General features: G+C 38.2%; 1 protein-coding gene across 2 annotated transcripts in view; it reads right to left on the reverse strand.

Annotated features, from left to right (window-relative positions):
* Positions 1-15,747, reverse strand: part of ATP2A2 (ATPase sarcoplasmic/endoplasmic reticulum Ca2+ transporting 2) — a 79,996-nt gene that overhangs the window by 12,094 nt on the left and 52,155 nt on the right. For both annotated transcript variants that reach the window (XM_037878814.2, XM_007058283.4), the window contains exons 9-17: positions 12,894-12,982; positions 8,274-8,376; positions 7,073-7,204; positions 6,857-6,979; positions 6,430-6,648; positions 5,061-5,396; positions 2,653-2,873; positions 1,288-1,490; positions 8-93 (exon numbers count right to left, since the gene is read on the reverse strand). In XM_037878814.2, the coding sequence (XP_037734742.1) occupies positions 8-93; positions 1,288-1,490; positions 2,653-2,873; positions 5,061-5,396; positions 6,430-6,648; positions 6,857-6,979; positions 7,073-7,204; positions 8,274-8,376; positions 12,894-12,982 (1,512 nt within the window). The remainder of the gene's footprint in view (positions 1-7; positions 94-1,287; positions 1,491-2,652; positions 2,874-5,060; positions 5,397-6,429; positions 6,649-6,856; positions 6,980-7,072; positions 7,205-8,273; positions 8,377-12,893; positions 12,983-15,747) is intronic.

Genomic DNA, 15,747 nt, shown 5'->3' on the forward strand with positions numbered 1-15,747 from the left:
ATAATACCAGCTGGTAATAGGTAACTCTTGGGCCACCATCAGCAGCAATGAACCACCATGCAGCAGCACCCACTGTCGCAGCTCCAACGTAACCTTAAAGAAAAAAAAAAGACAATTTGGTTTTCTATATTACGAATTGTACGTATGACATGGTCTTGTTAACCTCACTTGAACTTTCGCCTCTACCATCACTTGGGCGCACAGACAGACACAGAGTAGCCTTTGCCCATTTCCTGTAGAAGGAATCTGCTTTTAAATTGCCACGTCACTGTAATTGGTATCTAACTGTAAAGATCTTATGTGTTTATGGTAATTTAAGGCACACAGAGAATTCAACTATGGTCATGGCTCTGGAAAGTGATCAGTAAACATTTAATATATTTAGCAGAAAATATATCCTGACTTCTCACTTTCCAATAAAAAAAAGTATGAGTAATTAACTCTGTTCTACAGAGACAAAGTGCAAATATGAATGTGCTGCAGAACAATTTGGTTAGCTATTCATGACAGATTTGGCCAAACCATTGTCATTTGCTGATTGAAAAAAAGGTTCTAGATACCAGGTGGGTAGCCTTCTGCTCCAGATCTGGCTTCTTCATTACTAAGTCAACAAGCATCTTGCATTTCTCAACCTCTGAAGACAGTTAAGTAGCAATCCCAACCTGTCCTCAGCTGGAAGAGGGTATGTGGAGAGGAGAAGGAGAGATTGGAATGGGTCACAGGAAGGGGAAGTGAATGTTGTAGGAGAGGAGAGCATGCTCTACCTAGGTGGAAACAAGTGTTCTGGACAGAGAACCCTAATTTAGCTTGAGCACATGTCTACTGTGGGGTTCCTTCCTGTGAAGCATGTAGCATTGGGCACTGCCATAGACAGGATATTGGACTAGATGGGCCTCAGGTCTGAGCCAATGTAACAACAATTCCTATATTCTGAGATCAGATTATAAAAGGTTTAAGTTTGAACCAGCAGTAACACATGATGTGACAGTATTAAGGAGCCCATGCATGCACTGCTTTGCCTGATACCAATAAGACTTAAAACAAGGGCACTATGAGTACAGGAGATGTACTAGAAGTATTGGTACATCTATTAAATAACTGATCAACAATGAAAAAAGTGACTACCTTGGAACAAAGATGGAAGGGAGTGTGCTAGTTCAGCAGTACTCTGTGCTAGCCTTCAAGACCCTAAAACATAACTGAAGACCATGTAAGTTCCAAATCAAGTTACTATAAGTCATTCTACATGCACAAACAGTTGAAAAGAAAAGCTAGTGAGCTACTCACATCCAATAGCCAGGTAACGGAAGAAGAGCCATCCACTGATTAAGGGCTCTTTAGGATTACGGGGCGGCTTATCCATTATGTCCAAATCAGGAGGATTGAAGCCCAGAGCAGTGGCAGGGAGACCATCTGTTACAAGATTTACCCATAACAGCTGGACGGGAATTAAAGCTTCAGGGAAACCCAGAGCAGCAGTCAAGAAGATACTACAAAAAGGAACAAGTACAAAATTGTCCTTGGCCATGTTAAACCAAACATATTATAAATAAACTAATTGTAGATGAGTAGTTAAATAATTCTGTTCCTTAGTAAATGGCAAGGAAAATTTATGCTGTCTCTCATTGCAACATCTATTTAATATTGGAAGCTAAATATTCACACTGAGATAGCTAGGAATGTACATGCCATTTTATAGCCAACAATAATTGAATAATGTTTAAAGTTCTGAAGTATGTTCATTTCGTTTTGGTAGACTGAGGAGTTTTATTACTCTCTACTGGAGTAACCCTCACAAAGCACTAGGCTGCTTTCTGGAGTGCTTGGAGGATATTGCTTCTACAGATCTATGGTCTTTGAGTTGTATGGCAAAACAAATGGACCTGATGGAGCATTAAAAAGCAGTTTTCACCTAGTGGAGCCACTTCCTGAAGCCATCTATAAAGGGAGGCTTGCAATGCCTCCCTAAAAGCCTGCAACTGTTGTAGAAGTACTGTAATTGTACAACTGAGGGGCAAGGTTCCATTGAACTGGATATCCTCCAGTCCTTGAATACATGCAGCCTCCCTTTATGGCTTTGAGTCAGCATGGTTTAGGGTAGATCTACAGGAGTAGGGATCTGTAGCAACCACCACCAGAAGGAGAACTTTACAGTATTCAAAACCAGAGTTAAAATAAAATCTGCACTACATTAAGCCCTTGGAAAAAGGAGAGAGTCTTATGGCTTAAATACAAAAATGGGACTCGGGAGATCTGGGCTCTATTCCTGGCTCTGCCACCAACTCACTCTGTGGTCTTGGGAAAGAGTCAACTTTTGTGTTAGATTTCCCAACTGTAGAATGGGGATTTGTCTGTTTCATAGGAGTCTTGCCACAATGAAGCATTAAGGACCTATATTAGTGGACATTACAGTCTCAAAACTAGAATTTGGGAAACATTCATTATTTCTTTGAAATATTTAACATCTGAATAGAAGTTTCTCAAAACAGTGAAGTATTTATATGCGTTGCAATGCGCCTCTCTTTTAAACATAGTTATTACTTCTAATAAACCTCTGTTCCCCAAATAGCATCTGGCAATATTTAGAAGTTAAAATTAACCAGCTTCCATTACAGAAGTGCAAAATTAAAACAACCACTTCTTAAAACTTACCAAACAACTTCTCCAACATTCGAAGAGATGAGATAACGGATAAACTGTTTCATGTTGTTGTAGATTGCACGCCCTTCTTCCACAGCAGCTACGATGGTTGAGAAGTTGTCATCAGCCAATACCATTTCAGAAGCAGTTTTAGCTACCGCAGTACCTGACCCCATAGCAATCCCAATTTCTGCTTTCTTCAGTGCAGGGGCATCATTTACACCATCACCAGTCTAAAATACAAAGTTTAACAGAAAACATGGGCACTTATATGCGGCGACTGGAAGAGGATATTACACAGGGGGGCAAAAAGCTAAAGTAGGTGAATAAGGAGGTGCAGAATTGAGATGGGACTTTAAGGTGAAGGAGAGGAAGTTTAAACTTGATTGAACTGACAGACACAGAAGATGACCTGAGTAGCAACAGTGTTTCCAGAGCTCTTATTCTGATTATGCTTGTAATCAACATGTGAACATTACAATACACACACAATGTAACTAGTTGAGACATTGATTGCTGAAGTGCAAGGAAACTGGGTTCAAGAGAAACCTCTCCATTTACTCCACCCATACATCCACAATCCATTACACAATATTCCTTGCTTGTCTAACAAAATTGACTCTGAGATCAACTATCTTAGCTCTTCAGGCCATACACTTAAGTGCCCAAACCGAAAGACAGTTTGCTGATTTTCCACCTCTTAGGGAGATGGCAGTGCCTTTGATTTATAGCCCCAAGAGATCAGAGATGTGCTCAGATGCTTGCGGGGAAGGGGGGGGAGGGGGAGAGGAAGGAAAAAGCCCAGTTTTACCAACTGGGTAAGTTACAAGTACCATATTTTGTCAAGGTTTTGGTGTGAACCAGTAAGATATTTCTGATGCTGAATTATGCCCACATGATACAATATTTTTAAAGTAATTTTCTGAACAATGCACTGCTGAACAACATTCCTAAAAATGGAAAGAGCAATTGATTAAAGCTATCACTAGTTGGGTGAAAACTGATTCCAATTTTTCAGGCTAAATTTTTTTCCCATGAGCCAATACTTGCGATTATTTTACCCATTGTCCTAGGAAAAATACAAGGGATGGTCCCTCCAAGGTTAAGAGCATAAGAGTGGCCACACTGGGTCAGACCAAAGATCCTTCTAGCCCAGTATCCTGTCTTCCGACAGTGGCCAATGCCAGGTGTCCCAGGGGGAATGAACAGAACAGATAATCATCAAGTGGATCCATCCCTGACAGCCATTCCCCACTTCTGGCATCCATCATCCCTGCCCATCCTGGCTAATAGCCATTGATGGCCCATGAATTTATCTAGTTCTTTTTTGAACCCTGTTATAGTCCTGACCTTCACAACATCCACTGGCAAGGAGTTGACTGTACATGGTGTGAAAAAATACTTTGTTTTAAACCTGCTGCCTATTAATTTCATTTGGTGGCCCCTAGTTCTTGTGTTATGAGAAGGAGTAAATAACACTTCCTTATTTACTTTCTCCACACCAGTCATGATTTTATAGACCTCTATCATATCCTCAGTTAGTCATCTCTTTTCCAAGCTGAAAAGTCCCAGTCTTAAGCTCTCCTCATACGGCAGCTGTTCCATACCCCTAATCGTTTTTGTTGACCTTTTCTGAACCTTTTCCAGTTCCAGTATATTTTTTTTGAGATGGGGTGACCAAATCAGCATGCAGTATTCAAGATGTAGGTGTACCATGGATTCATATAGAGGCAATATGATATCTTCTGTCTTACCTCTCTTTCTTAATGATTCCCAACATTTTGTTCACTTTGAGAGATCCTTTTGTAGCTCTTCGCAGTCTGACTGGACTTAACCATCTTGAGTAATTTTGTATCTACAAATTTTGCCACCTCACTGTTTACCCCTTTTTCCAGATCAGTTAAGAATATGTTAAATAGGACTGGGCCCAGTACAACTCCTGAGGGACACCACCATTTACCTCTCTCCATTCTGAAAACTGACCATTTATTCCAACCCTTTGTTTCCTATCTTTTAACCAGTTATCAATCCATAAGAGAACCTTCCCTCTTATTCCATGACTGCTTACTTTACTTAAAAGCCTTTGGTGAGGGATCTTGTCAAAGGCTTTCTGAAAATCTAAATACACTGGATCCCCCTTGTCCACATGCTTGTTGACCCCGTCAAAGAATTCTAGTAGATTGGTGAGGCATGATTTCCCTTTAAAAAAACCATTATGTTCATCTATGTGTCTGACAATTTTGTTCTTTATTATAGTTTCAACCAGTTTGCCTGGTACTGAAGTCAGGCTTACCGGCCTCTAATTGCCAGGGTTAAAAAAAGTAACTGAAATTTGTCAGATTTAGGCATTAGTTTGATGGGATATAGTTTGTTTTAAAAGTAAAATCTCTTACAAGCCATGCAAGCTTCTAATTACTTACCATTGCTGTGATCTCATCGAAAGACTGGAGGAACTCAACAATCTTAGACTTATGGGAAGGCTCTACACGGGCAAAGCAACGAGCATGTAGGCAAGCATCTCTCTGGACAGCTGGGGAAAGTTCATCAAACTCACGTCCAGTAAAAGCTTTTGAAGAAACATCCTCATCTTCTCCAAAGATACCAATACGACGACAGATGGCTACTGCTGTGCCCTTATTGTCACCAGTAATCATAATAACACGAATACCGGCTTTCTTACACAACTTTATGGATGAGGCTACTTCAGTTCTTGGGGGATCCAGCATACCCACACAGCCAACAAAGGTCAAATTGGTCTGAGACAAGAGGACATTGAGCTTTAGCACAAAATATTAGGAGATGCTTTTATTTCTTTGATAGGACAGTACACAAATCATTTTCACCACAAGCCGAAGTAGCTCAAACATTAGTTTATAAAAGGAAAATAGCATTTTTATCCTACAGTATCCAACAATTTTATACTTAATTTAGGCCCCTATAAACTTGCATGCCACCCCCCGCCAACCCTCCCTCGCTGTTTGTTCAAAACTAGTGACAAGGTTCAGCAAGTATGCCATGCATATCAAGTCAGATTTTTTTCCCCACTTATGGGGCTCTTCCAGACTCATCTCTGTATTTCAGCATACTCAGTCTTCATGGTATCTTGCTCAAATGTTCATTTCTCGTACTATGGTCTGAATCCAGACCATTTTGAAAAGCAGACTACAAGAGACACTGACAAAGGAAAGGAACTGAAATAGAACTGGGAAGTTTTATTTCTGTAATCCTGACTTTGTGCTAGTGCAGCATGTTATGCAGCATCCTCTGGTTCTGAAACATAACGCTGAGAAGAGTCTCAATGGGTTAAGCATATGGAGCAACTTAAAGTGTGGTCCTACCCTGAGAAGTGACTATAAAAATGGCATTCTGCGTTTCCAAATGTATCATCTCTCTTTGCCTTCAGCTCTAAGTGTGCTCAGTTCACAAGTTAAAAGGTGATCTAATTGCCAGCCTTGCAGATTCCACCTGCACTCAGAGTCGTCTTTCCTTCTCATGCTTACTGCTAGCAAGAGATTCTCCAAGCCAAATAATCTGCAACTTCCACTGTCTTCAAAAATGAAGTTCTAGTTATACATGGAATTGTATTGAAATATAATGGAGTTGTTCGGATAGTTGAGGGCAGAATCTTTACTAATGAAAATACAAGAGAAGGGAAAGAACCCAGCTTGACCCTCAGATTTCAAGATGAGTTTGCAAGACAGGCAATTAACTCAATCTTAATAGAAGTCACCACTCTTACAGAAAAACTGTTGAAACAAAGGAGAGAGTCAAGCTTTTTACTAAACTAACCTCATAATTAATAAAGTTTGCAGACTCCTCAAGGTTCATTTCTTCTCTTCTTGGTGGATTGTCATGTGTTGCTAGAGCCAAGCAACGCAATGTGTCTCTACCAGTACCCCACTCTCGAATGAGAGACATGATCTTCTGCTTAATTCCTGGAGTTAATAGTACTTTAGTGCTTCCAACACGAACATGCGTACACCTGTCAAGTACACCTTCAGGAGCACCCTACAGGAGCAAAGCAAGAAATGAGCAACTTTGCTCTCCATCACAGAACCATTTCACACAAGATAAGAAAGCAGTCCATCTCCAAAACTGATAACATTAGGCACACATTTACGCTCATGGTTCAGCTACAATTAGTCTAGGCACAACTTCAAGAGTCATGTTGCTTTGTAGCCATTTCAAAACTATACTTCTCATATGCTGAACTTGCCTTAACAAACATCTTGCTCATGGATGTCCGGCTCGGTTTGTTTGGAGTACAGTAGACAGACATGGACTTTCTGTCCCTTGAGAATTCCAGAGTGAACTCTTTCTTCATGAGTTGTTTTATGACCTATGAAGGAGACATTATTAACATTGCATTCAGATTGCAACAAACAACATAACTGAAATCACATACTGTTTACAGTATTCTGGAAGTACTGACCGAGTTGCAAGCAGTTGCACGTTCAATTCTGGAGAGCCCTTTTAATTCTGTGTCAAATACATTCATCTTCTCAACCAGGCAGCTGAGTGCAGTCTCTGTAGCTTCTCCAACCTTTTCATACACTGCCTTAGCCTTCAATTCATTTAAAAAATTGAGAATTATTATTACTGCTATAAAAACCTTGGCCTTTGGCAAGTCACCACAGTGAAATTTCAAGTGACACAATGAATGGAAACCATACTTAACAGATCTTGTTGCAGTTCATAATAAAAAATATACAAAGAAATAAGTTTCTCCAAAATGTCAGATTTCACCAACCTTTTATCCTCATCTTAAAAGGAAAACTGTTTTTGCTACAGTAAAAGCTGTGTTATCCAGCACTTTACCAACTGGAAAGCTCTATAAACCAGCATTTCTGATCTTCATTGGAAGTCCAGTTGACAGTCCGGTTTATAGTCTGGTTAGTGCGGGGCTGGCAGGGTCCCTAACTGGGAGTTGAAAGAACTCCCAGTTAGGGAGTTAGGCAGCTCTGCACACTGCCCCACCCCATCTCGAGCGCTGGCTCTGCAGATCCCATTGGCCTGTCTAGCCGCGCATCCACCTAGGAGCAGGAGGGACATTTCGCCGCTTGTGCGGAGCTGCCCAAGGAGAGTGCCATCCAGATCCAGCATCCCTCCCACACCCAAACTCCCTCTACCTCTTAGTTAACCAGATTTCCCCCCCTCACTTATTTATTTAAGCTTACCAGCACCCCCCATTCTCCCAACATGCTGGATAACAAAGTTTTTACTGTATTTTCCTAATATATATTTGCAATTTATCATTTCAAGATAGTGATTTAGGACAAGCAGGAAAGCCTAGCGGCAGTGCTTTCTACATTGCCGAGGAGGAGACAGGTCTGAGTTACAAATTAGTCTCACTCTTTTGACTCAAGTTGCTTAACAATGTCCTCTCTAGCCAAATAAGGAGTGGTATTAACTGGTTCTTAAGGGACTACGTGGTCTCCCTTAACCAAAAGAACAGTCGTTATAACATTGTGCTTTACAGGGAAATAGAATAGAAACTCACTAACACCCTGAGAGTTTGCTCAAAAATGTGAGCACCTCCCAACTTTGGGGAAAGATACAAAGTAAAATTAGACAAAAACAAGCATTTAACTTCATTCTGGTTTCCTCTTGTATTGTAAAAAAGATTGACTTACCTCATTGTAATCCAAAGAAGAATCATTACAAAGTGCACAGATCGTTGCTAGTTCTACAAGGCCATCATACTGATGACATTTAACAAGTTTGTCATCTTTATGCCTGTCAAAATAAATAAATAAATAAAATTTAAAAAAAACAAAAACAAAAAACAAACACAAAACATACATACAAGGACTGGAGTGAAAAGTTACCGAGCCATTTATCTATGCTCTTACATTTCACCCATTTCTTCCTTAGTTAATCCCTCAATATACTGATGATAGAAAACGATGCAAATTCAGTGTTTAGTGAAGATTCTAAAGTAAGGTTCTTTCTGAGCTATAAGACGTGGCATTACAGAATTCGTTTCAAAGAAACATTCTATCCCGCAAAATGCAAGGTAGAGCTAAAAAATGGGAGCACTGTACCTTTAAACTGGGCTTTAAATAAGGAGTATGGATACAAATTTCTGGATTTTACTTTATGCTCCCCTTTTCAACAAGGACTTACGTTTTAGAGACATATTTCACCATTTTATGTGAGCCCCTGTGGGAACTATGGCAGCAGATTTGTTGTTGTTTCTTCCCTGTGTCACTCAGTTTTTAAGATACAATCTACATTTATGGTGCTAAATAAGATAGGAGCAAGGAATGGGTCTAAGAGTTCACAGCTTAAGACAAACAAGACCAAAGACAAGAACAGCTATGGATCAAAAATTCAGATAAAAGAAGGTGTGGGAGTATTGATGAAAACAAGTGTTGGAAGGATTCCTGGAAGTACTGTTTTAGGGAAGAACTTCAAGGAGAAGAGAGGGTGCTAGATTTGAAGCTTAGGGGCAAAAAGAGTAAAAGTAAAAAAGGTGAGCGTTTGAAAAGGAGATAAGCAAGTGTGGGAAAAGAGGATGATTATTATTAACAGGTTTTATTATGGCTTTTGGAGTATCTAAACACCTTATATAGATTAATGGATTTACCTTTACAAGTATTATCCCCATTTTACAGCAAGAAAATAGAGGACCTGAGTTTTAAGTGATTTGTAGGAGGTAACATAGGAAATCTATAGCAGTGCTAGGAACAGAACACAGATTGGACTGTGACTCACTCTTGTCAATTCTTTAGTCACAAGACTATTCTCTTTTCTCTCTCTAGTTTCCAGTAGAGAGAAAATTATTATTTGTTTTCCAGGAGTGACCCACTCCCGATTATGGACATTAGCACCCGCTCAAACAGTTTCATAGTGGTATATGACATTAATAAGATTACATTTTGCAAATGTTAATTTCATATATTAGAGCTACATCCCCTCTTTACTTTTCACACTTAGATATTCACATTAGAATGGTATTACTTATAGAGACTTATTTTATAGAACATTAGCATACCTCTGGTTAGCATGAAATAATCGAACCATTATGACAATTGCTGCTGGTACTTTTTTTTAAAATAAGCCAGTGAATACGGTCTACCCTCTAAACAGAAGCTGTCCACCAGCAGGGGTCCATTTTTCTGCTGTGTACTTCAGTTTGAAAACAGACTACTGCTACATAGTACAGATGCTCCCTGACTTACGCAATTGTTCCATTCCGGAACGCTTTGCGTAACTCAAATTTTGCGTAAGTCGGAAACATATACCTGACTATTACGCGGAAACAAAAAAAAAACAAAAAACAAAAAAACAACTTCTATTTCTAGCTTATGGAACTTTTCCCATAAGTGTGGATTTGCGTAAATCGGGTCTTCTGTAACCCGGGGAGCGTCTGTACAACGTATCTTGTAAACATACAGCAAATCGAGCTACATAGCAAGCTTTTTTCCAGTGTTATTTTGTAGTACTATAAATTATACAAATACTGGAACCTGTTGCTGCATACCGTATAAATAACCAGAAGTGCATATTTGAAAAACAGTAATCTTAAATAAATAAAATAAAATAAAATAAAATATATAGAATCTAAATGTAAAGGATCATTCCTTGTTAAATATTTTGTATATTAAGTTACAGCTACGGGCAAAGATATAAAAATATAGGGAATTTAGTACAGATACAACAAGAATGTGTGTTATTAATTACTTCAAATTCTTTCAGCCCTCTTAATTTTCATCTCACATTTTACATGTCATAGATTATGCTCTTTTCTAATGTCTTCATTTGGGTAGGATTTCTATTTTCTGAGGATAACTTGTTTGGATAACCTCTGGAACCTTATCATTTAACAGTACTGTTTTTTCTTGCCTTACTCTTCCCTGTGTTTCTGAGACTCAGTCATGGTGTGCACAAGTAGCCTCTGTGCAGAGCCTAGGGCACTTTAAATTCCTCACTTTGACTTTAGGCTCTTAGATTAGTGAAGGAGATTTCAAAGAGAGAAATTTAAAGTTCAGAGTCAAAGTGACAGTTTTTAGCGTGATCACTCCCTCCAGGATAGTGAAGGTGTGCACAGGCCATATATACTGCTGCAGAGTGAAGTGTACAGAATAAGGTTTCTTCAGAAATGGTATGGGGCAAACAGAGACAAGAGGAGTATTACATTTTAAAATTTCAGCTCCATAGTCAATTCCATTAGAAAAACTGGTTCTACTGTTCCAATAGAAAACTTATATGCTCCTTTTGAATTCATACTCTCAATGCATTTATTTTTATAAAGTTTTTCAGCTTTCAGAAAGCGCTAACGTGTTTCCTGAGTTAGAGAAACTTCATGAAGTACCAAAACTTTAGGTGCCTCCTTCCATCCACCTAAATGGAAAAAAATAGTTTCCTAGCCCTTAAACCCACCACCCAAAAAACTAATTCTTAACTTACATAGGAATGGTTTTATTATTTTGATGTACTGGAGAATTATTTGCTTTAAAAATGTTTTAAATCCAAGGTGAAGTCAGTTATTGTTCCAAATGGTTATAAACCATACACCCCCACAAACAAGCAAACAAAAAACCCAGTGGACTGAATGACAAAATCCTCTCCAAGCAAAGATGAAGATTATCAATTTGCCGTAAGGACCTGCAGATTCAACTATCAGAATTTTTTTTTTATGGCAAGGTGACATACTGTAGAACTATGAAATGCACAAGCACAGTATCCTACCTGAGCTTTCTCAAGGACTCCCACATTTTCTTTACTTGAACGATGACTATATATTTTATTTTATTTTATTAATAAGTCCTGACATCAGTCATCAATTTATGTTAACATTCCATATTCACTGACTGGTATTGGGTAAATGTAAATAGACATGTACCTGAAGATTCCTTATATAAAAAGGAAATTGCTACAAAGTCTTTTGGATGGCCCAAAATAACCTATTTCTTGACATGGAAATTCAAAGTCTTATTTGCAATTAACTTTTAAACAAAAAATAAAATGTACAGAATTAAGAATTCTAAATATTGAAAACTCTATTTACTGCTGTGAGGGTTATCACTATGGACATTGCTAAAACCTATTGACTTTTTGGAGCAACGTATGCCAAACCTCAAACGGTGAAGTATATATTTCACCTCGTTGCATAGGGAAATTTTGTAAAAAAAAATCCTCATCAATTAAAATATATCCAAAAAAGCATACCCCGTCCCCCCAAGAAGGAGTTATTTATCACAGCTCCTTTTTTCAATTTTTCTCTGCTGAAAGATATTTTCTCTCTGGGGTACTATCCTAGGATTCTCAGAATTGTAAGGATGAAAAACAAACAAACAAAAATCTCCATCCCAGTAGTGTAACTTTAGGTTTATTAACATTTCCACTGGAGACAATAAAGCTATTCACCTTTTCAAAAAAGTCAGTGATTTAGAGCAGTGTTTCTTAACCTTTTTGATAAGGTTACAGGGACAGGCTTGCTGCTTTCCTAAACTGTGTCACGGAGATCTCAGGGACCAGAGCCAGTCCATGGACAAGTTGATGAGAAACACTGGTTCACAGCAAAAAGAAAAGGAGTACTTGTGGCACCTTAGAGAAGGAGTACTTGTGGTTCACAGCGTACAACCTTAGATAAAAACCAAAGCTACTGTAGATACAAAGTAAAGGACCAATCCTTAAGCACTGATCTACAGAGTTCAAAGGGTATTGCAGGTCCTGAGCATCTATTCAATTTTGGCTTGAAAAAAGGTGAATTCCAGAACAGAGTGCAACCCAAAGAGTCAATGAATTCCTCAATTGTCCTCATAGGAGGCAATACTATTTGAGAGAGATTACAAGAATTTAAGATCTAGGTTTAAACAGGTGACTATAATTTCCATAAAGGAATGGGAATGTAGGTCCCATGCAGCATCATTGAAAGATACTTATTAAACTATGAAAACCTTTCAAAAAACCCTAAATCTAAAAAGCTTTCAACAAGATAAATCCCACAACCCTAATTCATCATTTCTGGAAGATCAGTTGTCAAGTGAACAATATCGAAAAAAATGTATATTTTAAAGATGCTTCATTAGATTTAGGCTTTGCAGAGTTTAACTTCCTTTTAGGAAGTTCTATTCTAGGCTAAAACAGGTTGTCTCTAACCTCAAATTTATATACACAATGGTTGAGAAACTTTGATACATTAACAAATGTTATCAGATACTTTAATGTACTGAGCTGCATATCAGTCTGTACATGTACAACCAATGGATAAATTGGGAGACATTTAACATGAATGAAGTACTTACACTTCTCCCATGGGAGCATATGTTGACCCTGTTACAGTAAATTCATTCAGGAAACAGGTATCTCCTTCTACTCTTTCCAGGATGAATATCTGTAAGAAAAAAGTGTTTTAAAATATTAAATTAGTATAATCAGGACACTAAAGTTAAATGGACTAAAATCAGTTTGAATTTGTCACATTATATATACACACACAAGATAAAATTTAAGAAGGAGCAATCAGTTCACAGAAAAGCTAAGAAACAGGCAAAAAGGATAGATACCTATTTTAAAATTCATCCTTGACTACATAATTTTTATTTGCTCCAGATATTTAACCATATGTGCATGTAACACTATTGTTATGCAAGTCAGGATTGTTAGTCCATCAACTGTGGTAACAGTGGAGCAAGTTGATCAAAAGGGCTAAAAGTGACTGGCTCAGCTTGAACTGCCTGACCTAGTCATGTGCCCAGGTGGTAATTCTAATTCTAGCAGATCTTTCTGGAGGTATGTTCCTAGGCTTCAGAAACGTAAATCCAGATACCGATTTTCTACGAATCTGTTAAAAGCACAGTAGTCCCAAGGCAAGAAAAACAAACAGTTGAAAGACCGGAATGGATTTATCTGTACAGACCATATCAGGTAAGACAGAATCACAAAGTACTTCAGAGCAGTAAAGTCTGCTTCTAGATATCAGAGACCAAGAGAATTTAGGTAATGTCTGACTCCAGGGAAGTGACCTTTTCCTACGAGCCTTTGAGTAAGAGCATTCCTATCTTTAGTTTTTTACTAGAGAAATTTGTTTTCAGTGTATTACTGTGTTGGAGGGCATTCAAATAGCTCAAGTACCCCTGCAACATACAATGGAGTGTAATTTCTAAAGTAGAGAATAAACTAGTATTTGAGGGATGCAGACACTCCCCCCCTGACTCAGTCATCTTCATCCTTTAATCCTCTGTTTCCACAGCAGATGAGCCACAGGCAGAACCAAAATCAGACAAGGGGTCAAAAATCTAATGCCTGAAGTTCTGATATTCCAAAATGACAAATGCCTTTTGATAAACTACCCAGCTGACAGAGTGGTCATGGTGGGAATAGTATAGCATTAGTATAGCAATACGATTGTAATTGGTTATAGAATATATTACATAATTGGCACCATTATATGAACCAGTCACAACATTCCCACAAAGTCATGCTGTTAAATATATGACAGAGAAACAGGACATTAACTTTTTAGATTAAAAACAGTAAAGCAGTCAGTCATGTTTCGGTAATGCCTCACTTTTACTTTAAGCCTCTAATCCCATTGGTAGAAAAAACTGAAGTCTTAATAACAAGATAGTCAATAACTGCTCTTCATGATGGCTGAAAATTATACAAAATAGTTAAAATTCAGAAGGCAGACAGGTGGGTGAATTTAAAAGTCTCTCCAGAGAATATGAAACGGCATCAGACTGAAGAGAGAGTAACTCTTGTCCTAAATCTTTGTCATACAAATCTTTAAATTCCTACAAACATGTACAGGCTACAATTCAGCAACAGCACACTATATAGAAGATATAAATCTCACATGGAATTACCATGTCAAAGGCTTCTTGAAAAGCTAAGCACAGTGCCTCCTTAAGTGAAGCCAGATGTAGCTGTACCACCTGTCTACATTAAAGTATGGCAAACGAGTTTCAGTTGCAAAATTTTAATGATTTGACTCTTCTGAAAACATGAATGAATCATGGTGCATAGGACCCAAAACACTAAGCCTTCTAAATATAAGAAAGGACCAATGTTGCATTCCAAAAAAACCTTTATAAATGAATCTGAAAGTATCTGGATGTTCTTAAGAACAAGGAAGCGCTCTGCTTTTTGGCACCTGAGTGATGAAATGATCCCTATGAAGGCTTGGGCAGTTATGCAATACCACTGCAAGTAACCTCCTGCAGAATACTAATGAGCAGCTGCTTTGTCTCTCTTAGGTCGAAACACTACAACACTTAACTCTGTGTAGGACTAGCAATCTGGTTAAAAAGGAAAGAAGGAAAACCTGCCATTAATCAAGTGAATAAATAAAGAGAATAATGTTTAAGAGTTTCTGGGTTTTGGGGGGGTTGGGGAGCTTCCCCAAATCTTTAATAGCACATTTATACATTTAAAATTCTGGTCTGGTACAGTAATTTTGAACAGTATTTGAGGTCATGTAACACAGCCAGCACAGTAGCTCTAATATCTGATAATAACTGAACTACCCTTCAAGAAAAGAAATCTTCATCTGAATCAGAAATGTATCAACTTGGAAAATACCGTTTCCAGAAAATTTCTGTTCAGAATTCCAAGTGGCAGAGCTGCACGAAAGATTGGAAACTGAACATGCAGCACAATAGTACGCAGTTATGGTATACTACTTTAATCAACATTAGAAACTATTTTTTGAAGAACAAAATCAGTCAGTTGCTTTACTCTCCTATGTCTAGTATCAAAAGTGACACTGGCAATTGAGTCAGTGCATGATTATTTTCATATCTGAAGGCATTTCAGATCTGAATTCTGGTCTACCAAATTAATCTTACAATACAGCGTACTTGAATATTTCAAATCTCTGCATTATTGCAAGTATAAAGCTAGAGAAGATGGGATAAACAGAGGGAGGTACATCCTTTCATAGGATCTGATGCTATATGGTGGTAAAAACTCCTGTCCCCACCTGAGCCACATCTATTACATAACAGCTTCCACCTTTGGAGTTGCAATGGGGTGAATTATGGACCCCATTTTTGCTAGTGCAGAAAACCTCAATGAGGAAGAGCTGATGAATTACAGAATTGAGGTGAAAGTTAGAAAGGGGGGTGAAGGGGACAGTTTAATACGACATGGAAGTTG

This window comes from Chelonia mydas, chromosome 15 (genome assembly GCF_015237465.2).
Source record: "Chelonia mydas isolate rCheMyd1 chromosome 15, rCheMyd1.pri.v2, whole genome shotgun sequence".
In the NCBI taxonomy this organism is placed as follows: domain Eukaryota; kingdom Metazoa; phylum Chordata; order Testudines; family Cheloniidae; genus Chelonia; species Chelonia mydas.